The sequence below is a fragment of the Miniopterus schreibersii genome, assembly GCF_964146895.1.
Source record: "Miniopterus schreibersii genome assembly, chromosome: X".
Classification (NCBI taxonomy): Eukaryota; Metazoa; Chordata; class Mammalia; order Chiroptera; family Miniopteridae; genus Miniopterus; species Miniopterus schreibersii.
This window is the reverse complement of record NC_138104.1, coordinates 26287997-26313333: the sequence shown is the minus strand read 5'-3', so window position 1 is coordinate 26313333 and position 25337 is coordinate 26287997. Positions and strand designations below refer to the sequence as shown.

Genomic DNA, 25337 nt, shown 5'->3' with positions numbered 1-25337 from the left:
ATCTAAAGGCATTTCAAAAAATATTGACCGGTGGAGTATTTAGGTTTCAGAACATTTACAGTCACACACTGTTATTACTTCAGATGGTGACAGTTGAGAAAATCTTCCAGTGGTTGGTTGAAATTGAGCCAATACTCAACAGTGGTGGAAAGTAAGCTTTTTTTTCCCTTTGGAGTCAGTCCAGCTTACCTTTGGTGCTTTCCTTGCCCCTTCCAACCATTCCAGTACCCTTAAGAACTCAGAAGGCTCCATTTATTTTTGTTTCCTCTTCTCCCCATTATTTAAATGATCTATCAGCATCCTGTTTCAGGACACTGCTTTCTGGTAAGAAAGAGAAAATGGAATGTAAATTTGGGTATAAATTATTGACAACCATATAATATATGGCCCCACAAGCAGAGCATATTTGCTATCTTAATTACCTAAACCCAAAAATGTGAATGATAAACACATTCTTGGTATTGTTGGATGAGAAGTGAGAGAAATGCCTGGAGTGTGTTTTTTGGAGGTGGGTAGGGGGACTGGATTGTCTTGCTTCTGCCTCCCCAAGCAGATCCTATCAGTTCCTATGTTCCTGCATGCTCCGTCTGCACAATGTCCACACAACAAGCTCCAATGTATTTCAAGGCCAATGGGAGCAAGTTCAAGGAGGTGAAATAGTGGTAATATAATTGTTAAGAATTGCTAGTGTCCCTCAGGATATCATAGTGGGGCCTTGTATAAAGCTTGGATAGATGTGGAGATCAGGTTGCTGCTGCCTCTCCTCTAGTGTCCAAAAACCTACAAAGTATCTATGTTGGGTGAATAAAAATTAAATTATATTTGCTACATATATAAAATTGAAATGAGACTGGGAAAATGCATATTACTGTTCATCATCACTCAATTATTTCTCTGTGAAAGAAACATGCTTAGATGACTTTAGATAGAGCAATAGGTTTCTCCTTCTTCTCCCTCTGCCTCTCCTCTTTCACTTCCCCTTCTCATTCTCTTTCTTTCTTCTCTCTCTCTCTCCTCTCTCACTCTCTCTCTAAATTTACTATATGATATTTCATATGAGTATTGATGCATGTATTTGGTTAGGATTCATGACTGCATCAAGCAGTATATTTTTTTCTACTGTTTCTGAGTGTTTCTCACCACTTATCTTCAAAAATCTAACTTCCTGCATTTTGTAGATTTGTATTTCTTAATTCACTTTTTTGTTTCATTTTTTTATTCAAGAGTATAAAATTATTGGAGAAAAGGGGTAATGAGCAAACTCAGAGAAGGAGTGTAGAAAAGTTTTCACAGAGTACACAAATGGCAAAGTTCTTGTAAAAGACAAGTGAAGACCAAAAGATTCTTAACTCTTATGAGAAAAAATAGGATCAACATTCCTGGAAAAGTAATTGGAATGGTGTGACTTTCGGTCATGAGCAATTTGAAATAGCTACACTGCTTAAAAAAAAAAAAAATGTTTTTCACCAGATTTAATGACACAAATCCTTCAGGTTATAATTCCCATCTCAGAGGGGATGACCTTCTGATGCAACAGTTCTGTGATAATTGTCTCTGAGGTCCAGATAATAAAATTCTTTTCTTTCTTTGGTGAGTCTCTCCAAGAGAAGTAAATAGAGAGGGAGAATAACTTCTTATTGAAAAGGTGCTATAGGAGCTCTCAGAGGAGAAAAGATATGGACCCTTGCTCACCAAGACCTTCTTAAATCCTTGGGTTCTGGGAAGGAATTCAAACAATGTGAAGGCCTCCAAACCAAGGTCAGAACATTGCCAATAGTTGTTCAAACATCAGAATATCTTAGGCCAATTAATATTGAGTAGATGCAGTTCTTAGTTTCTTTGCTGTTGTTTGAAAAGTAAATTGTTGCCTAGTGAAAAAGCAGGATCATGTTGACAGTTTTACTGCAACTCTCCTTCCTTCTCAAGGATCTACATCAGCCAATTTACCTTACTCTAAATTATACTTTTGTCTTTTTAGCACTCCCCTTGATGTTGTAGAAATTAGTTTTAATATTGTCATCCATGCTTGTTTACAGTCCTACTTCTGTTTCTTGTTGTGTCCCTCCCTTACACACAGATCAATGTTTACATTATTGTCTCATGACTGAACTTTAATGTTGTCCCATTAGGATACCCATTTCTTCAGTATTCAAAACTTTTCTTCAGATCTCAACATATTGTAGGAATAAGCCACATTATTTAAATCAATTCAAATTACTCCCAATTTAATGTTTCCAGCCCATCAAGCGATGTATTTTTTTTTTTAATATATGTATCTTTATTGATTTCATAGAGAGGAAGGGAGAGGGGGAGAGAGAGAGAGAAACATCAATGATGAGAGTCATTGATCGGCTGCCTCTTGTATGTCTCCAACTGAGGATCGAGCCCGCAACCCGGGCATGTGCCCTGATCAGGAGTCGAACTGCGACCTCCTGGGTCCTAGGTCAATGCTCAACCGCTGAGCCATACCCGACCGGGCAAGAGATGTATCTTTAAAGGTTTACTATTTCAAAGGAATGATCCTGTAATGGTGAAATGTAGGCAATGTTAAGAGATATGGCGTGAAGGGGGCATTTGTTGGCATTCCTAAAATTATACCATATAGGAAAACTCCACAATTGCTATTTGATATAACTTTTTTTTACTCACCCTATGCTCCATTCCTTTGTGGACTTCTTTCCCTTAATGAAAACCTACTGAGTCTATGCCCTAAATCTTGACTCCTAAAGATGTCGTTAGTTGACTGAATGATGCTCAGATGTTAATAAATGACAACTGCTTAATACTGTGCAAATTCATTTGTAATACATTTAAAGGACAGAATCTGATTACTGATTGGACACAGTAAAGGAACGATGACAGTCAAATATGACCCTGATCTTTTGAGTTTGGAGCTCATTCTGCCCTCAATTATAAACCTGCACTTTCTATTAATTTATACCCATGTAATTGAAACAAAAGAATGACCTTTGAACAATTGCCTTTATATCACTTTAATGAAATTGCGCTGGGAGTTTTTTCTACTGTTATGAGAGGCCAGTTTAGCATTGTAATTTTTCTGCAGATGTATTTTGGAAGAGGAAGGATGACTTTAAAGGGTCATGAATATCAAATTGTCCTCTCATGAATGACACACTTGAAGTGTTAGGTGAAATTTACACTATGACTCTCCTTTGGGAATTCCTTACATTGCTAGTTTTCTTTAATCAAAACACAAGAGGAAATAAGTGAAGTGAGACACACAAATGCTTATAGAAAAGTGCAGAATTCTCAAACCAATGAGGTAACAAATTTATATAGCATATATTGGAATAGACTTTGCTTTGTAGGGCTCTGTATCTGAAAAAGCAAGTGAAAGTCCAGTAATTTGGTAATTTATTATACCAATAGCTTATATTTATTAAGTGCCTAATCTGTGCCAGACACTTTTATTTGTAGGTTGCCATTTAATCCTCATAGCAACTCCTTGAAGGAATTATTGATATATTTCCTGTTTTTCCAATGAAGAAAATGAAACATAGATAGGTTAAGTAATTTTCCCAAGGTCACAAATGCTGAGCTACTAGTTGAACCCAGGTCATCTTACTCTAGGAAGAGTATTCTTAACAGATAATTATACGATATCTACCTCTTTTCATAGGACTGTCACCTTCCAAAACAGATTCTTCTCATCTTTTTAGACTTCTAAATCATCTTTATACATTATTCTGCTTAGCTACTAGTTTGGTTGACTTTTTCAGTTTATAATTACATATTCTGATTTTACAACTATAGATAGCTACAATACAAAAACACAAAAGAGTGCTTTGTCTCCATGTTTGGTTTCCTTCTATAGATATGTTATCAATCACATATTTCAAAATATTATCTAGTGTAATTTCTTATTTATTTGTCACATCTGGCAACAGTGAAGCTTTTAAGATCTTGTATAAAAGACTGTTTGTTTTAAAGTGAGGTTTTCTTGAACTACATATTTTTTATCTATTTATTCCTTAGTGTCTATTCAATGACATATGAAAGAACCCTTAGAATTCCTTCCAGAATGAAGAGTGTGCTCTGTAGTTACCCTTCTCATTCATTCTAAACTTATCTATTTTCCTTTGCAGCGCTGTGTAACCTTCAGCCCTTGGAAGCCCTCTTCGTTATTTTGCGGGAATCTGCTCCCAAAGTCAAATCCAGTGGATGGTAAAGATGAATGACTTAATTTCCCAAACACATTAACTTGATATTTTTTATTTAGCAGAGAAGTTTTAATTCATTTGGTCAGTCCTGATTCAACATCTTTTTTGGGCAATATTTCCTAAAATTCGATATCTTAAGAGTGGGGGTCTAAATGACCAGTTTTCTTTAAAAAACTAGTATAGTCCTGACATTAATGGTGTATTCAGTTGTTTCTCCAGTAATGGGATGGACCAATGGAAACCATTTGTAGCACTTTTCACTGTACCTAGACAGGCAGTCAGTGATTGTGACACACAACCCAGTTGTTTGGCCCATTAAACTAAACATCCAGAGACCTAGAGAAGACTTTTTCTCCCAGGCCGACTAAACTTGGGAACAGTTTTCAATGAAGCTTTTTGATCTAGTACTTGACATTCTTGTTTATTATGATTGCTTGCCCTTGTAGAAGTGGTGACTGTGATTTGATCACTAACATTCTTGCTTGTGATTCAGTTTAACCCTTCCCACAGATACAGGCTTTCTGTCCACATCTGATTTCATGGGCCATTTTATAAAGTTAGTTAGTCTCAGTAACACCCATTTTGGGGGATCATTATATCTAAACTTCTGTAGTTCAAAGTCTATATAGTCAAGTGAAGCATTCAGATTTCAAAGTGTGACTGCTGTGGGCTGACCAATCTAGTCTCATGGTCTACATTTATTACACTAACCACTTAATTGCCATTCCACCACTTGACTTTTTACCATGTACATACATACTTCTGTACTCATTGAAATTTCTACTATTATTTCGGTAGAAAATGCCAATAACTCTGATCACCTCTGGGGTTTGAATGACATTGTTGTGTAATGTATATTTTCAAACTGCAGGATACTTAGCAATTGAAAAGACAATTATAGTGAGAGGTAACTCTTTCCACAAATATGACCTTCATAGTGGCATGTGGATGGGTGTGGTAGGACTGAGAATGCTCTTTCATCTCTTTGACTCATGTCTTTTAGGTCTCGCAAGTTCCACAACTTCATGGAAAAATGCATGATAAAAAACTTCTTATTTCGTCCCACTTCTGCAAATATGCTTCATCACCCATTTGTTCAGAACATAAAAAATGAAGGACATATTATTGAGTCACTAAAGAAGCATCTTACTGGAATCATTAAAAAGAGACAGAAAAAAGGTAGTATATATGAACTTTCATTTTACTGGAATGACTATTCAGGTGCGAGTGGAACTTACTCATTTTTTTTTTTTCAGGAAAAATATCTTTTTTTAAGAATTAAGCTGAAAGTAAAAGTTCTGATGCCCTCGATACTTAGTTTTCCTACTAATGTGCCATGTGCACTTAATTCATTATCTCTGGCCAGTTACAACTGGCAAGCATTCATATTTACAAACACCTCAAAAGACTCAGGAAGAATTTTGGGATGTGCCAATTTTATTTTTTTTTAAACTCCTAGCTAAAGAAATAATGTAAATAAAAATATAAAATCTATATCTTACTGGGGTTTTTTTGGCTGACATTTTAATTAACTCCAATGAGATAAACGGCTTTGTAATTAACCATTTATTGACTTTAAAATTTGAAATCTGTGCACCATACAAAGTTTGTTTTATGCACTAATCTCCAACTATAAAATGTAATTAAAGGAACTAATTTATACAAATAAAAGTAAGCTTCTATATGTTAATACCAAAAATGGCAAGATGGATTATCATCAAATCCAGAGGAATCCACTTAGGGAATTCTACCTTATAGGTTGTATGGAATATTCCACATTTAATTTGGGGCCCCATAGAGAAAGTTGAGAGTGGTGATACAGTGGAAAAGGGGGAACCTGAAAAATATAGCAGGCATTCTCAAATTAGCTTCAGGATTGATTGCAGTGGAACTTCTTTCATCTGCATAACTATATGTATCCTATTTTGGAGTGAGAAGCAACAAGAATTAATTTATTTAATCATGGTGGAGAATTCATTGGATGAGCATCACAAAAGCCAGCCAGTCTCAAACAAGTGCAGGAAGACCCCACATCTATTTGATTTGCTAACTTCCAGAGTTGCAAATTTTCCAAACTGTTACCTACAGGAAAAGTCACATTCATATGAAGATTACATGAAAGATGTAAATATAATTGCCCTAAACACTTTAATATAGCTTTAAAAAAAAAAAAAGCCTCTCTCATTTGTGCCTATATTTTAGTACAGCACAGCTAACAGAAAAAGGCTGAACTTTTCAGTGCATTAAATATGAAACCCAGAATTTTGATTTTTTACCTTCTTGAAAGGACAGAAGATCCTTATCCTCATATTCAATCCTCTTTGAAAGGACTAAAGATAGGTGTTGGTCCAAACTATAAAGTCCTCACATCTAGAGCACACACACCTGTAAGCCAACCATCTAGAGTTTCTCTTGTCCATTTCTTCCTTTGCCTTTCTAGTTCTTACTCTTTAGAATTGTAGCAATCAGATTGCTAAATTTTCTTTCCTGTGTCTGTATAGAACAGCTATTCTGTGCTGCAAAAGTGGATTTAAGAACCTGAATATTATCTACATCACCAACCAGATGTGATTTGAAGGGTTACCTTCTTGTTGTTCTAAATGCACTCAACATCCTGAGCAATAGAGGGTGAAAGTTGGATTAGCTGGATTACATTAATCTCTGCTGATTGTTATGAATTATTTTTTCTTTCATAAAAAGGAATACCTCTGATCTTTGAAAGAGAAGAAGCTATTAAGGAGCAGTACACCATGAAAAGATTCAGGTGCGTTAGACAAATTACATATAGAATTTGATGTTAGCAATTCATGTAAGACAGAATTCCATACTGTTGTATTTGACTCAGAAAAAATTAATCCCTTCTCATACAACAAATAACAAATCTCTATTTTCAAGAGATATTTGTGTGGAAATGTTGAGGAAAGTGTTTGATTACTATTAAAAGATTCTTTAATTTCTAACAATAGAATGATCAAGTAAATTATCAGACCATTAATACTGAGTATATTAGTAATACAAATAATATTTTAGACATTACTGGAATAATTCAAGAAATATATACTAACAATATCTTTGGTGCAGAAAATATTTATCTTTTAAAATAAAAACATTTCCCCTGAATGGCTTCCTCCACTGACAATTCTAATTGTATGGCAAACGTTTGCATTTTCGTTTCTAGAGGACCTTGTTGTACCCATGAGCTTCTGAGACTGCCTACCAGCAGTAGATGCAGACCACTTAGAGTCCTGCATGGAGAACCCTCTCAGCCAAGGTGGTTACCTGATCAAGAAGACCCACAGGTCCAGGCACTCCAGCAACTACAGGGAGCAGCCAGGGTGTTCAAACCACTACAGGCTCAGGGCAATGCACCTAGGTCTCTACAAGGGCGAGCCCAGGCACCTCAGCGACTACGAGGGGCAGCTCAGGTGTTCATGCCACTACAGGCTCAGGTTAAATTTAAAAAGTCTAGGCCCCTACAGATGCAGATTAAAGCACCTCCCCGACTACGGAGGGCAGCCTGGATGCTCATGCCACTACAGGCTCAGGCTAAGGCACCTAGGCCTCTTCAACTACGGGCCCAGGTACCCAAAGACCAGCAAGCTCAGGCTCAGCCTCAAGCATCAGAAGAGCCACAGGATCTGGACCAGGTACCAGAGGAATTTCAGGGGCAAGATCAGGTACCTGAACAACAACAAAGGCAAGGCCAAGCCCCTGAACAACAGCAAGGGCAGAACCAGATACCTGAACAGCAGCTGGAGCAGAATCAGGTACCTGAACAGCCAGAGGTGCAGGAACAGGCTGCTGAGCCCACACAGGCAGAAAGTGAGGCAGAAGAACCAGAGTCATTACACATACATGCCCAGGTGTTCTTGCCTCTGCTGTCACAGAACCACCATGTGCTGCTGCCACTACATTTGGATACTCAGGTGCTCATTCCAGTAGAAGGACAAACCAAAGAGTCACCTCAGGCACAAGCCCAGGCACTAGAGCCCCCACAGGCAGTTGGCTCAGTTCAAGCACTGATAGAGGGACTATCAAGAAACTTACTTCGAGCTCCAAATTCACATAACTCAAAGCCACTTGGACCACTGCAAACCCTGATGGAAAACTTGTCATCAAACATGTTTTACTCTCAACCAGAACAGGCACAGAAGAAAAAATCAAAGGTTTCTAGTCTAAGGCAGGCATTGGCGAAAAGATTATCACCAAAGAGGTTCCGGGCAAAGTTATTACGGAGACCTGAAGAGTTTGAGCTCTCAGATTTAGAAGCCTGCAGGCGAAGGCGCCAACGCAGATGGGAGGATATCTTTAATCAACACGAGGAAGAACTGAGACAAGTTGCAAGTGTAAGAGATTCTGATATTTTTACTGAGTGAAATATGCAGAGAAAATATGCTTCTTCACACTTACGTTTTCCCTCTGTAAAACCAAATGAGATAAATATTCTTTGTGTCCCAGAGAAGTTTAGCTAAATAATTTATGCTTTATATAAATGATCCTGAAATTTCCAGATAATTGTGACTTAATTTGAGAAAGAAAAATTTGCTTGAATGATCCAGGTAATTGCTTAATATCTCTGTAGAAATATAGCTTTAATTATTAGTTTTCTAACTATTATTCCCTTAACTAATAAAAGGACATCATACACATATTTAAAATTACTAGTTAGATCTTCTTTAACTTTATTTTTATTGTTTACACTATTACAAATGTCCCCATTATCCCCCCCTTTGCCCACCTCCACTGCCCTTGCCCCTCTTCCCTCTGGCCAACACCACACTGTTGTCCATGTCTATGGGTTATGCATTAGTTGGATCTTTAAAAATTACTTTCAAAGTTCAAACTATCCAATACCTATATAACATTTATTAACCAGTGTCACCCCAATAAATTCAATAAAATTTTTAAAAGCTTTCCAATATAATGTATTAAAAATAAACTCAAAAACAAGTAAAAAAAAAACACAATTTTTATTTCTTTCTTCTAACTTTTTTTGTTTGTTCTTCTAATATCTAAATTAGTTTTTTTGTTCTTTCCTTTCATGGAATGCTTAACTGTACCATTTAAGTGAATTGCACTAATTTTTGTACTTCAAGGTGTTTAAGTCAAGCTTAAAATGAGAAGGGAAATCAGTTTCTAAACCATATACACTGACTATATGTTTGACTTGTCTCACTAATTTTCCACCCATTTTACATAATTAATAAATGAAATGGCTGCGTAGAACATGACACATTACAAATTTGTCTTTGCAATCTTTCAAAATGTGGGACACATGATGTTAATCTCTATCATATTTTAGAATAGTCAACAAAACTTTGTTCTTTCAAAATTCTGTAATATAAGTGGATATAATTTGGCTGAAGTTGATGATCTCAATGTGACAAATCTGATCTGACAATGAAGGGTTTGTGGGCTTCATGAGAAAATTAATGAGGTCAACAAGATTAGGAGAAAATTTATTTTCCAATACTTCAAAGCATCTGTTTACATAAAAAGAAGTCATTGTGAGGATCCCAAATTAAACCCTGGTATCAACACCCATTTAATCTAATAATAATTAATGTAATAATTAAAAATGGACTTTGTCTGAATGTCTGGTCAACGGAGTCTTTTGGTTTGTGCCCATGGAGCCAATTGAACAAATGTTATTTCCCTGACATATTTAACATGAGCAAAATTAAAAGCAGCAAGAGCCCAGCCAGCATGGCTCAGCAGTTGAGCATCGACCTCTGAACCAGGAGGTCAAGGTTCAATTCATGGTCAGGGCACGTGCCCTGGTTGCAGGCTCCATCCCCAGTAGAGGGCATGCAGGAGGCAGCCGATCAATGACTTTATCATTGATGTTTCTATCTTTCTCTCTTCCTCTCTCTAAAATCAATAAAGACATATTAGAAAAAACATCTTCCATCTACTTATCTCCCATCCAGCACATTAATTCAATCATTCTCTCATTTAAAAATAATAAATAAATAAATAAATAAATAAATAAATAAATAAATAAAGACAGCAGCAAGAGAAGAAAAGCCCAAAAAAGGAAATGGATATCTAATCCCAAAAAATGAGAGACAGGGAGGAAAAAAAAAAAAACAGAAGAGGAGATATGAGTCCAGAATGGTGGTATTTGCCCTGAAATTGGGCAAATTGCTAATCTAAATTGCTAATGACTATTCTCAATGAGCCCTAGTAATAACTGAATCTAATAGGTTTTGCATTAGTAAAAAAGACTTTTATGCATCTTTGTAAAACTCTTAGTATTCTATGCACGTATTTATTGTAATTTAATGTTTTGAACATATGTGTGAGAAACGACTCTATAATCAAAGAAAAAGTTAATAAGTAACAGTTACTAATCTCATGACTCTAGGATCTTGTACAGGCATTCATATCTTTATGTGTGACTGCTAAAGAAAACAAAGGAAAAGTACATTATTGTTACTGTAGTCAAAGTCATAGGTCTTTTGAAATACCTGAAAATTTATTAGCACTTAGAGGCATATATGAGTGCTTCAACCCACCAGAAGCAAAAAAAAACAAAAAAAACACACATTTTCATTACTCTCTTTGAGTAGAAGAAATAATATTGACTGGATAAATGGGAAAACAGAAACTTTTGTAAACTTCAGGGCTCAGTTAGGGAGAAATATTTGCACTGCTGTATTACAGAACTTCCATTGCACAAGAGGACTAAACTTTGTAGTCATCAATGCATACTAAACATGACAGTTTGGGGTTGTAAGTTAAGCTTTAGACCAGAGATTCTTTTTTGTTTTTTTTTAATTTATTAGGGTGACATTGGTTAATAAGATCATATAGATCTCAAGTATACATTTCTATCATACATGATCTGTGAGATCACCACCCAAAGTCAAGTCAACTTCCATCACCATATATCTGGCCCGCTTTACCCTCTACTATCCCCCTACCCCCTTCCCTCTGGTAACCACCATACTGTTGTCTGTGCCTATGACTTTCAGTTTTATATCCCACATATGAGTGAAATCATATGGTTCTTGGCTTTTTCTGATGGACTTATTTCACTTAGTATAGTATTCTCAAGGTTCATCCATGTTGCAGCAAATGGCAGTATTTCATCTTATCACTGAGTAGTATTCCGTTGTATATATGTACCACATCTTCTTTACCCAATCATCTATCAAAGGACACTTTGAATGTCTCCATGTCTTGGCCACTGTGAATAATGCTGCAATGAACATAAGGGTGAATATATCTTTGTGAATCCACAGATTCTTAATCTGGGTGAGCTGCAAGTGATCAAGATTCCCCTGAAAATATAGGCAGACATGTGTGTCTATATGCAGTTTTCTATGGAGAATCTGTAGCATTCCTCAGATTCTGAAAGAGACCCAGAACCAAAAACTAGTAAAAACTACTGGTTTAAGTCAATTTTAATATTTGAAAATTATTCATTTACATTATATATCAGTCTGATAAGGTTGCTCCTATAATTTGCATTTTAACAAAAATTAAAATATTTATTTTCCTTTTGTTTCAAAAGGACAAAGAAGATGAATCATCAGACAATGATGAAGTATTTCATTCAATTCAGGCTGAAGTCCAAGTAGAACCATTGCAGCCATACATCCGAAATCCCGAAGGAAATGAGGTAAGTTTCTCAATATTATTTGCTGTGACATTAATAAGTGCCTAGAACAGTGGTTCTTAAACTTTTTGGTCTCAGGATCTCTTTATACTCTTAAAAATTGCAGAACCAAAACACTTTTCTTTATGTGATTTGTGACATTCAATATTTAATGTATTAGAAATTGAAACAAAAAATTAAAATATTTATTAATTTATTTAAAAATAATAAAACTATTACATGTTAACCTAAGAAACAATTTTTAATGAAAAATAACTATTATCCATTTTGCTTGCTGGATTCTCATATCTGTTAATCTGTTGCCATATGTTTTTAGGTCAAAATATATGAATAAAAACTGGCTTCTCACATAAAGGTAGTTTGAAAATTTTCATAGCTTTTTCAGATAATTGCAGATATTCTTTGATAATACACAAAAATTGGAGTTGTTCTTTTTCTCTAACAGACTGACAGATTTCAGAGGGAAGGCAAGGGAGGGTGGGTGAGTGGGGAGAGATTAACCAAAGAACTTATATGCATATATGCATAACCTATGGACACAGACAATAGTGTAGTGTGAGGGTAGGTTGGAGTGGGTCAATGGGGGAAAAGGGGGACATCTGTAATACTTTCAACAATAAAGATAAATTTAATAAATAAATAAAATCTCAAAAAAACAAAAACCTTGGAGAAGTGGAATCTAAAACCATATAAATGAAATTTTGTATATTTGGTAACATTAAAATCTATTGGTCTATTATGTGCTATAAATAGATGTTTTTTTCATGCACAATTTTGTATCTTTATATATTGGTCAGTTGGAAAATATTGGTTCACTATTTATGTAGATCTTTCCAAATTTTTACACAATATATTTCATTATACACCATCAAAAAACAGCATTTATTAATATCACCATCACTTTCATCATAAATATTATTGAGTATTGATAAACTGTAAAGTTCATGGTGACAGATATGAGTTTAAATTTTTAATTCTTTTTTTTTTTTTCCAAAAATAAATCTTTATTGATTTCAGAGAGAGGAAAGGAGAGGGGGAGGGAGAGATAGAAACATCAGTGATGAGAGAGTCATTGATCGAGCCCGCAACCCAGGCCTGTGCCCCGACCGGGAATTGAACCCTGATAGCCTGGATCCCAGGTTGACGCTCAACCGCTGAGCCACGCCTGGCTGGGCATAAATTTTTAATTCTCACTGAAAGCTCATTTTTATCATTGCTAACAATGTTAGTTGTTTTTTCCTTGAATTGACAAGCTTATTTCACTGATTATAAGTAAAATGTCTGCCACATACCCAAGTTGAACAATCATGGTTTATCTTGTCAGTCAATTTTTTAAGTGAAAGCATTGCTTATAAAATTTGATTGATTGTTCAGCTTATAACATCAATAACTGTCATGAATAAGTGCCTAGAACAGTGGTTCTTAAAGTATTTGGTCTCAGGATCTCTTTTTTAAAATATAAGATAATTTTATTTTTTTCTTTCTGCTTTCTTTTTTATTGAATTTATTAGGGTAATATTGGTTAATAAAATTATACACGTTTCAGGTACACAATTCTACAATACATCATCTGTGTATTATATTGTGTGTTTACTACCCCAAGTTAAATCTCCTATCACCATTTATCCCCCTTTTACTTTCTTCTATGTCCTTCACATCCCCCCTTTCCACTGGCAATTGCCATACTGTTGTCTGTGTCCATGAGTCTTTCATTTTTTTCTGTGCTTAATCCCTTCGCCCTTCTCACCCAGCCATATGTATCATTTTCCTTGATCATCTCTGTTCTGGGATGTAGTTTACAACAGGGTCTGGTTCATCTAACCTGTGGTTTACTTTCTTACACTTTGGGGAGTAAGTAAATCAGCCCTGGTGTCCAGGTTGGCTTTTGTTTTCACAACTATACTAATAGCTGTTTAGCATATGGTATTGGTGAGGCTCAAGTTGCAATTTAAATGCCTGTATATACAAGGTAGTATCATCATAGCCAGCATTTCTAACAGCTAGCCATCTATAAAGTTCTTGGTTACTAAGGATGACTAGGTGGATGGGTGAAAACTCAAAAGTCCTTGCCTTACTGATAGTGGGCCAGGAGTTTCACTGTTGGTCTTAATCAGCCCAGTGGCCCCAGGTAACTACATTTCTTCCTTCAGAACACTTCACAGCAGTCTACTGTGACATCTGTCACGGACAATTATCCTTTTTAAATATGTTTTTTGTGATACCAACAGTCTTCTGAAGTGAGTATTGTTTTATAAATACTAACCACAGGCAAAAGAAGCAGAAGCTAGATTGTATTATTTAGTTACAAGCAGCAATATGTCTCCCTTTCTATCTTATAAAATGATGATTTTACTCTTAATCTCAGGTAGTAATTATTACCTTAAGCATGACACCTAAAGCAGGAAATACAATGAGCTGTGATTGGTTTGCCTTAGCATATGCTATTCTTACTATTCATTATCTTCTCCCCATTTTTCAGACCAAATATGGCCAATTCATATTAAACATTAGCCTTTCTTATTTTTGGCCTTTATCTTTTCTATGTAATTTTGGCCTCTGGTTTACTAGTGTCAATAAACTTTCTGAGATCAGCTTCATGAACTAAGAGGCCTCGCCTGGGTCAATATGATGCCAGCTATTTGAATCAAAAGTGGAAAAAGTCAGTCAGATGCTTATTCTGCATACTGCCAAATACCTGGTTAGATTTGGAAAAACTCATTAGCAAAACATGTGAACAACTGATATTTTTCATTTCTTATCTGTCTCTCTGTTGTAGTGTAAGACAATCTTGGTAAGTAACTATAGAGAGAAAAAAATAGTGTAGTAAGGTTAGGACAGTTTCTAGAAACTATAGAGTGATTTTTATCAGCATGAAAATGCCAGATTTTTTAAAAATTGTAACACTCGAATTTTCCTTTCTAAAGAATCTAGTCTGACTGCCTTGTTGAATGTCAAAATGACCTATTTTGGGGGGTAGCTAAAAACTATTTTGAGAAGAAAGCCAGTGGTGTAAAACTAAATGAGGAAATGTTAGTGGAAAGTAAATCTGCCCCACTGGTGGAAGCTGGCATATTATATATGCTTTTTTAGGGTGTTTTGCTGTATTAAATAAGTGAATAACTAATACAATTCAAATGAATTCATTTAGACTTGAAAAAAGTACTTGGAAGACTGTCATTTCAGTCAAATTGTAAATTGAAAAACACTTTTTAAAAAATGGGACACTTTTGACTCAAGAGATTGTAATGATGTGTATGTGTGTGTGTTATACTTTTTGAAAATCTAGGGTTAGTTTAAAAGGGTGAGTGAGTGAGAAATTTGAACTCAAATTCTGAGTGGGAACTTTGGACTTGATATAAAAAGTAATGTGAAAACATAGAAAGCACATTAAATTAGCAATTGGAAGACCTATATTCTGATAGTAGATATTCTTTGACTTGATGTAAAATCTTTAAAAAGTAATTTTCCCTTTCTGGGCTACAGATTTCTCAATAACAAAATGAGGGTGTTTGGTTATATGATCTCCAGAATCTATTATACTAAATTCAAGGCTATCATCAGAAATTATGGATAAGCAGTTCTAACGTTATAAGTAATTATGAAAATATAAATTATTTCTAAAAATTAGATTTATAAGTTGTATTTTTAGGAAAATATCTCTACATGAAGAAAGACATTTATCCATAAATTAAACTCAAAAGAATTTATGATGGAGAATTGTATCAAAGTATTGCATTGTGTCTTTAAGGTTGAAGAAAGATCTACTTCTTCACCTTATAACCAGGATCATGCACACCATGTGAAGTTCTCTTCAAGGTATGTGTCTCTGATTTTTTAATTCACTGTTTACTATCACATGGAAAATTAAAGCTTATTTACTCAACACTAAGTTCTGTGTGAAGTTGAAACTAGAATATCAATAACAACATCATCATCAACGGCCTATATTTAAAACCTTAATTGCAATGATCCATTAACTAGATCTTTCATATTCAGATGTACGCACTCTCAGCATCATTTAGTTTGATAATTAGCTGGTAAGATCCCCAATTTAATAAAAGTAACAGCAATGAATTCTTTGACAGCTTTTTATTAGTAATTTACAATAAAAACAAGTCTAATTTCATTTGTATCATGTACTTCAAATACAAATTTTATCATGTACTATATGATAAAATATACACATAAATAAGCCCTAACCTCATAAGCTAATGACACAAAATGTGCAAGCCTGAAATGATCTATAGGGAAAATCAAATCTAAAACTCAACTTTATATCAATGATAGTTTGTACCAGTCACTGTATTTCTTATCTCTGTAATACTGGTGAATTTCAGTAATTTTCGAAGTTCATGATTTATATTTTAGATGTTGTATTCAAAAACTAAATCAAAAGTAGATTTTCCTTGAAAATCACACCTCCTCCAACCGCAATTTGTAATGGATACAACTTAGCCTATATTCATTCACTCAGTCATTCAGTAAATATTTATTGAGCACTGACTGTATTTAAGATAATGGACAGCATGTCCAGATGGCATAGAGTTGATAGTATATAGTATGTATATTCCTATCTTGTTATATTTTAAAAATCTATATATTTATGTCCTTGGATATAAGTTATGTGTAGAAACCTTGGAAAATTTGAAAGCTAGTTGGGAAATTTTTCTTTCTCTGCATTCAGTGCGTGAGTTTTTATGGTCCTTCTGACCACAAAGAGAGAAAAGAACCACTTTAGTTTTGTGTATCTGTTTTTAGTGCCACATGGTATGACTTTAATAAAAGCATATATATATATATATATATATATATATATATATATATATTGTTCTTGCTGTTAAACTGGAATTGGTTGATCATGTTACAAAAGGAGTTTTGAATTTATGAATAACAAATATATTAACTTTAAGTATGGCTAAATTTATAAAATTAATTTAAATGAAACTTGAGTCTTTCCTGAAATTTTGGGTCATAGAAAAACTCTTGTCTGTTCCATTCTTAAATCAATAACCATAGTCCTTATGCAGAAATTCCAAAGCAACTGTAAAATTTAGCAGCACTGGTTGAAAAAATCTTTCTAAATACTCCCTGAATTTGAATAGTAAAAATTAAAGCATCCTATCTGTGTCCATCCATCCATCTATCTATATCTGGAAGAGGACATTGAAAATCATGATTCTAAGCATTTTAAACCAGGATGATAATAGTGGAATATTTGACATAACAATTACTGAGCATTTTTATCATGTTGAAATCCTCACCGTACACTATAAAGTTATGTTTATTGCTGCATTACTTTATTAATGTCTGAATACTTGCTTAAAGAAAATTTATAGGAATTTTAGAAGTAAATATGATATGTGAAAGAAACACATAACTATATGGGGACACTTTTTTACATTCTGGAAATTGCTTCTTTGTTCTAGATAAAATAGCAAGTTTGGAGGAAAATGGAAATTGGAAAATATTATTTAAGCTCTACTTCTTTCCAGTTTGGTATATACCCATATACTTAAAACTTTTTGTTGGTCTTGATGTTGATTTATACATTCCCTTTGTGAATGTTAGGACATGGCACATACTTTTCTGTCTTTTCATTAGTGTTCCTCAGCAGTCTCTTTTGGAACAAGCTCAGAAGCCCGTTGACACCAGACAAAGGAGTTTGAAATATCCTCAGAATTGCCCAGCAACATCAGGTGATTCAAAGCACAAACACTCAAAACACAGAGCTAATGATTCACAATTTATATTGCAGAAGTGAAGAAATAATTTCATCAGGAAATTAATCAAAATGTCAGGGAGTCTAAGTAGGATTAACACCAGGAGGCCATTGGATTTGGCAATTGGGTAGTCAGTGGTGACCTATGAGAAATGGAAATTAATTTTTCAAAAATTTCTTCTTTTACTTGAGTAGTAGCTACGAATGTGTCTAGGGAGGCGGGGTGTGTCTACTTTAGTTTCTATAATATGTGTGAAATATATGGGAAAGGCACTTGGGAGAGGCCTCTCCAATGAGCTTAAATTTATAGGCTATCTTTAGTATATGGGAATATTAGATGAAGTAGTTGTGAGCATGTGTTTTATTTATCAGTTTGTTATTTCACCTCCTGAAGTAAAAGATATAAAGTTCATCATAAACATTTATAAATGTTACAAATTGATGAGTTTACTCAAAATATATGAAAAATTAATCAATAAAATCATAGAAAATAACTTCTCAAAGTCTGATATGACTTTCAAATAGGTGGTTTATTTTATGATGCGCACTTTTTAAAAAACATATCTCTATTGATTTCAGAAAGAGGAAAGGAGAGAGAGAGACAGAAACATCAGTGATGAGAGAGTCACTGATCGGCTGCCTCGTGCACGCCCCCAACTGGAGATTGAGCCCGCAACCTGGGCCTGGGCCCTGACCGGGAATCGAACCGCGACCTCCTGGATCCTAGGTCGTTGCTCAACCACTGAGTTATGCCCAGCCAGGCTTATGATGTGCTTTTGAGAGAGTTTAAGTTAATTATAGATTTGTGAAATATTGAGTAAACAAAGGCAAAATTTGGGCCTCGGGTCATAAAATCTGGCATTATCTACTTTTAAGCAATCTAAGTAAGTTAAGCAAGGACAAAATACCTGAGTCCCCAAGGTATCTGTAAAAATGGAGCATACAGATTTTATTAAAGTGTTAATAATTAAAAGGGTATATAGGTGTAAAATCAGATTTTGAAAGACATGAACTTTAAAACCTCATTCTTCTTAGGATACTCAGATAACGGCAGAATCCTTTTAAACAGTAGAGACCCCTCATGCAGAAATATTATCTTGTAAGAAATAAGATAAGCCTGCATGAAGAGCAACTTTAGGAATTTTCCCCCCAGAATCTTTCTGGTTTACCTAGGGCAATTTGGTTAATAATGGGCAAACAACGGAAGTTTAAGGTTTTTATTCCTATCACCTTTTTTGAAATAAGGAAATTTTGGATTAAGCCCCAAAGCAGTCTGAAGAGTGGTTAGAGGGAAAAGGGGATGGATAGCATCTGTGTAGATAATAGCTAAAGTTCTTTTCAGCTCTGAAATTCTATTGTTTTATTGTGTGTGCTACATAGACCATTTTAAGTTCCCATGAAATTGCATACTTCATCATGCAGGAAAGGAGAGCACCATACTATAAAATTGCCTCAAAAATCTCAAACACTCACCCAATCTTTCTATTTAGCTTAATAGCACACCAAGAAACCTGAGAGAAAATGGTCTCCTGCAGAAAGATAAGAAACTGCAAATGTACAACAGTATCAGAAGATGCAGACACAAATTGTAGGGTGTATTCAGGGTTATATTCTCAAAAGATAGCAGTGTATGCAAATACATGTTTTCTGGAGTTGTAATGCCAGTACTTTGACTATATATACCAATGCTGCAAGTTAAAGTGGGATAGTATTATTTATCTTTAAAATCAATCGCACAAAAACAATAAACAGGGACATGAGTGTCCCCTTAGTGAAGCTTTTTCAAAGTATGCTCCCCCAGAGCTACTGATATTTGACCCTAAGCATTCCCACTGGATTTTAATCACAGGTGTTAGTTACTATACCATCAATCTTCATCTCAAAAATCCAGACTGCCAATCCAGGTAAGATTGCATTTTAAAAAGAAATATTTATGCTATAAAATTGAGCTATGCATTGTGATAGCAGCTAACCACATGTGACTATTAAAATTAAAACTAAAATGAAAATAAAATTACAAAGTCAACCCCTCAGGCACACTGTCCATATTTCAAATGCTCAAGTCATGTGTGCTTACTGACTACTGTATAGGACAGTAATAGGAGAACATTACCATTGCTGAAAAAAGTTCTATTGCACAGTACCACTATAGGAAGGTTCCCAGATTTATTAAAAGGGCTAAGTTTTGTCTCTTTCAGTTGCTCACTTCTCACCTATATAGAAATACTTAAGGTAATATCCTTTAGTGGAAATGGCATGATAATGATTGCAGTCAACTCCCCTCTTGAGAGTTTTTTCTAATCTCTCTTCTAATACACTGTTGGATTCCTTTTGTATTGGTTATTATGGGAGGCCAGTGGTACCACCCATCTCTTCCTGTTTTTAATATATTCTTTATTTTAATGAAACTATCTGTCTACCAGTCTTACTGTATACCTCCTTAAACAGACAAAAATGCACTTAGCTAGTGCACCCTTAATATTGAAAACAGAATAACCATGTACCTGTATAATTTTGTTAACCAGTGTCACCCCAATAAATTCAATAAATAGGAAATAAAGAATAGCCATGTAGCCCTACAGACGGTACAAACCTTGAGCCTTTCACCGTCACTGAAAACAGAACCTAGAATCCTAGCCCCATGGGAATTTATCAGGTGGTATTTCCTGAAGGGAAAGTCTACATGAAAAATGCCAAAAGATAGAACTGGTACACTATAAATATGAAGGTCACAACTACGATCACCACTGTTACTAATGACTTTTTGACATTCCACAGAATCTTCCAAGGAAGAGAGTCCAGTGACTGGGAGAAGGTCCCAGTCATCACCTCCTTATTCTACAATCGATCAGAAGTTGCTGGTTGATGTCCATGTAGGTTCCCATCTTTACTCATAATACACTTATGTTTGTTCTTTTTCATTTTAAATTTCTTTTGACTTTTGTATTTTCATCTTTACTTGAGGGAAAGGATAAAGTGTCTAGTTTTTAAGTTATTCTTTTTTTAATTTCTCTTTAATGTTGAAAGTATTACAGTTGTCCCCTTTATTCTCCATTGACCCCTTCTACTCCACATCCACCCCTCGACACTCCAAGCCTTCACCACATTATTGTCTGTGTCCATGGTTATTCATATATGTATATAAATTCTTTGGTTAATCTCTCCCCACCCACCCACCGACCCACTCCCTTTTTCCCTCTGAGATTTGTCAGTAAGCCAGGCAGAGAAACACAAATATCACATGATCTCATTTGTATGTGGAATCTAAAGAACATAATAAACTGATGAACAAAATAGATTCAGTGACATAGAAGCATGGTAGTTAATCTTTTAGAGCTAGATTTCCATGCTATGTGAGTAGGCACAAGATGAAATCTAGAAATTAAATTTGAAATGGAAAAACATTTAATTGATAAACAACAAGTGCTAGTGAGAATGTGGAGAAAAGGAAACCCTAGTTCACTGCTGGTGGGAATGCAGACTGCCGCAGCCACTGTGGAACACAGTATGGAGTTTCCTTAAAAATTAAAAATGGAACTACCTTTTGACCCAGTGATCCCACTTCTAGGAATATATCCTAAGAATCCTGAAACACCAATCAGAAAGAATATATGCACCCTTACATTCATATCAGCATTATTTACAATAGCTAAGATCTGGAAACAGCCCAAGGGCCCATCAGTAGATGAGTGGATAAAAAAGCTGTGGGACATTTACCCCAATGGAATACTATGCAGCTATAAAGAAGAAGGATCTCTTACCCTTTGAGAGAGCATGGAGGGACCTGGAGATGATTATTCTAAGAGAAATAAACCAGTCAGAGAAAGACAAATATCACTTGATCTCACTTATATGTGGAATCTAATGAACGAAATAAAGTCACAAGCAAAATAATGTTATAGACATAGAAGCATGGAACAGTTTGACAGACCTCAGAAGGAACAGGGTGAGGGGGGTGGGAAGAGATTAACCGAAAAACTCATATGCATATATGCATTGCCGTGGACACAAACAATAGTGTGGTAAAGGCCTGGGGTGGAGTGGGAACCTGGTAGAGAAGGGCAATGGGGGGAAAAAGGGGGACACCTGTAATACTCTCAACAATAAAGAAAAAAAATGTTTTATTTTTACATTTTTGTGTGCGAACATTTTCAAGAGAGGATTATAACAAAACTATTTTTAGAAGCTAATTTCAAATTAAGGAGTAGAGGCTAGATGCTCAGTTTTTGTCTCATCATTTCTTGGATGATCAGGCAATGTATAAAAATAAAAACATTATTGAAATAGAAAATTTCCTCTGATTGCACAAATAAAAAGTATTCTGATTCTTTGTGCAGTGTGCTTTTAGGTCACTCCATTTTACTTTTGTAATTACTCCTACCCTACCACACACACACACATCCATTTCAGGTCATTCAAGGGTTGCTTATATAACACATAACATACTTAAAGTCCGATTTATATTAATATGCTTAAAAGTGTTTGTTACTTTATGACAAGTTATGTTGTATAAAACTAAAGCTTGGAAATTAACATACCAATTTTAAGAGCTATGTGTTAATCCCAATGTCAGAGGGTAAAAGGAAAGGAAAAAGTGACTATATCTTCTATAAAGCATCAAATCATCTGCCCTACTCTATAACACCAAAATGTAATGTCTATTCTTCAGAAGACAAGTAGGGGTAATTTAAAAAGTGAGTCAATTTTTCCCTGTGAGGTTTGGGTTTTGGTATCTCATCATCACGAAAATCTTGGCTTTATCCACTGAGTAAACATTTTCATTTCAATTGAAAATATACTTTAAGATGTTATCAGCTTAGAAATATTTCAATCTAGGAGAAAATGAAAGGATACTAGAAACTGCATTAACCTTTCTTGTGCACACAGGTTCCAGATGGATTTAAAGTAGGAAAAATATCACCTCCCGTTTACCTGACAAATGAATGGGTAGGTTATAATGCACTCTCCGAAATCTTCCGGAATGACTGGTTAACTCCCGCACCTTTCGCTCAGCCACCTGAAGAAGATGGTGATTATGTTGAACTCTATGATGCTGGTACTGATACTGATGGTGATGATGATGATTCTAATTATGAGCATGAAGGTACCTATGACCATGACAATGGCAATGGCAATGATGCCTTGGATAACCAGGTTGGCCAGGCTAATGATGTCGGCGAAGACTATGATGATGATGACAATGATGAGGCTGTTGATGACAAAGACTATAATCATAATGATGCTCCTAGTTGGCCAAGGTTGGTTTTTCTGGATTACTTGCACTATACATGTTTTATAATTTCAAAACTATTTGCACCTTTGGTTTACTTGCAAAATTTATTACTAAGGGGGTGAAGGAATTGCACTTGATTGCAATTGGAATTGGTAAATGGTTGATTTTTAATATAATAATTATTTTAATGAAAAACACTTAATTTTCATTTTTGTATACAGTATTTTATTAGTATTCAAGTACTTGTTAAGTTCTTTAATTTTTATAAACAAAAACCTCCTTTATTTATTTTTCTGTTCATTTCTTTTTTATTGAATGTATTGAGGTGAACCTGATTAACAAAATTATAAAGGTTTCTGGTGCACAATTTCACAACACATAATCTGTACATTACCCTGTATTGTGTGTTCACCACCCCAAGTCATCTGTTAACATTAGTGCTACTGAATCATCCTACCCTGTGAAACTGCAATATGTATGAGAAATGGGTTACCAAATTTAGTAGTTTGCTACTTTAAAACTATAAGATAAAGCCCTAGTATTTGCAAACAAAATATCTAAATCTGCTTTAAAATTATTAAATTTTTGACTTTCACTTGATATTTTTCGACTGCAACTTACTAACATGGCATTATTCTTGGAATTCTGAAAACTGCTGTAACTGAATTCAATACACATTAAATCTTATCTTTTTATAAGGTAGCTGCCCAAAGTCATGATATTTAGTGAAATAGTGTTTTTGGCATGCCACCAATTGTTTGGTGTATATATTTAGTTCCTTTCTCCTGCTCTAAATAACCAGTGTGTTCTCATTTATATATGCTCATGGTTTATATTCAAACTGCTCTCAAAGAAGATTAGTTACTATAATATATTTTTACATTTGTAAAAATAATTAACAGTGGGAGAATTGTTTTCTTTATAATATTGAAATCCATACATTGTTTTGTTAAAATTTAAATTTTATTGGGGAATATATATGACAGAACAGGCATTTTTTCCTTTTTTCCAATTAAAACAATCTACCAGGAATTCCATTGCCAAATAAATTTGCTTTAGAATTATAATGGGCACATGTTTATGATGCCTTTTATGAAAAAGATCATTGAGACATTTTGTTAAGGTTGGTGTTCTCAGCAACTAATTAAATGACTGTCTTAGCTTAATGAAATCTATATTACTGAACTTCCTGGTGGTAGTAGGCCAATCAATGAGATTCTGTATTAAAGCAGTCAATACACATTAGTAAATCAAGGCACATGTTAACAATAGCATAAAGTAGATATATTGCAAAAAGAATTATTCAAATATGTTGTGTTTGAGCCAAGAATATGGGCTTGATCATTCATGTGGCTGTGAAGTTGCTAATGCATAAAATAGTCTATTATTTAAGAAAAATACATATTCTTGCTACCAACCTAATGTGTTATTAATAAAGGATTGAAATTCTCTTCCATCTGCCATCCAAATGCAGCCAGGGAACTAATGGTGGCTATGGTGTTAATTCAATATTTAAGTTTGAAAGGACATAAAGACATGTTTCTTCTCTATATCATACCAGTATTCACATAGAGCAAAAAATGTGCCTAGAGATAGTACATATGCATACAACACATTCTGTTTAATTTGCTGACTTTCAGACATGTTTTTGTTGGGTTGCTTTTACCTAATCATTAATTGGATCTTATTATCAGGTCAAGTTATGGCAGAGGTGGAAGCTGGAAGCAAAATGGTAGAGATGGAGATGATGGAGGAGAAGGAACCTACAGCAGCTATGGAAGCCAGAGAACCAGTAGAAGCTATGTAGGATATGCAGCCAGTGGGGACAATACAGTAATTGGAGATCATGAAGGAGATAGAGCCAATATAGAAAGCTGGAGAAGAAGCATGGAGGGTAATGGAGGGAGGGGAGTCTATGAAACCAATGAAGAGAGTGAAGTCCTTGAACTGAATGAAGGAGATACTTGCTCAGAGAGAGATGGTCTAGGTTTGGAGAGACCAGCATCCCAGGACTTTGAACATCAACAGAAGGTAATTCACCATTTGAAAACGAAAATGAATTCCTTTCCTTGTGAATGTGTTTCTTCATGTGATATGTGACATTTTCATCCATTACACATATATTTCAAACTTCCATCCCAAAGCCTTAAACATTTTTAACTATAGCTGTAGGTGGATCTTTGATTCTTTTAATTTGGATGGTTTCTATTTATTTCCAGGGACAAAAATATTTTTTCTTTATTTGCCTTTATTACTCAGATCACATGTTTGGGATAATGTCTCTTAACACATACATTTTTTTTCTAGGAAGTTTTTATTTTGCTAAAATATACATAACAGTGTTTTCCCATTTTAACCATTTTAAGTATAGAATTCAATGGAATTAAGTACATTCACAATATTGTACAACCATTACTGCTAGTCATTTTAAGAACTTTTTATCATCCCCCCCCAAAATTGAACAATTAATTATTGTCCCTCTCCCCAGTCCCTAGTAACCTCTATTCTACTTTTTGGCTAGGTACCTTATATAAGCAGAACCATACAATATGTGTTCTTTTCTGTCTGGCTCATTTTACT

At 34.8% G+C, this 25337-nt stretch overlaps 1 protein-coding gene across 5 annotated transcripts in view; it reads left to right on the top strand.

Annotated features, from left to right (window-relative positions):
• Positions 1 to 25337, top strand: part of NRK (Nik related kinase) — a 144161-nt gene that overhangs the window by 94128 nt on the left and 24696 nt on the right. For all 5 annotated transcript variants that reach the window (XM_081126842.1, XM_081126841.1, XM_081126840.1 and 2 more), the window contains exons 10-19: positions 4107 to 4185; positions 5185 to 5360; positions 6882 to 6945; positions 7360 to 8527; positions 11701 to 11808; positions 15554 to 15621; positions 17407 to 17501; positions 20303 to 20397; positions 22412 to 22782; positions 24452 to 24788. In XM_081126842.1, coding sequence (XP_080982968.1) covers positions 4107 to 4185; positions 5185 to 5360; positions 6882 to 6945; positions 7360 to 8527; positions 11701 to 11808; positions 15554 to 15621; positions 17407 to 17501; positions 20303 to 20397; positions 22412 to 22782; positions 24452 to 24788 — 2561 coding nt within the window. The remainder of the gene's footprint in view (positions 1 to 4106; positions 4186 to 5184; positions 5361 to 6881; positions 6946 to 7359; positions 8528 to 11700; positions 11809 to 15553; positions 15622 to 17406; positions 17502 to 20302; positions 20398 to 22411; positions 22783 to 24451; positions 24789 to 25337) is intronic.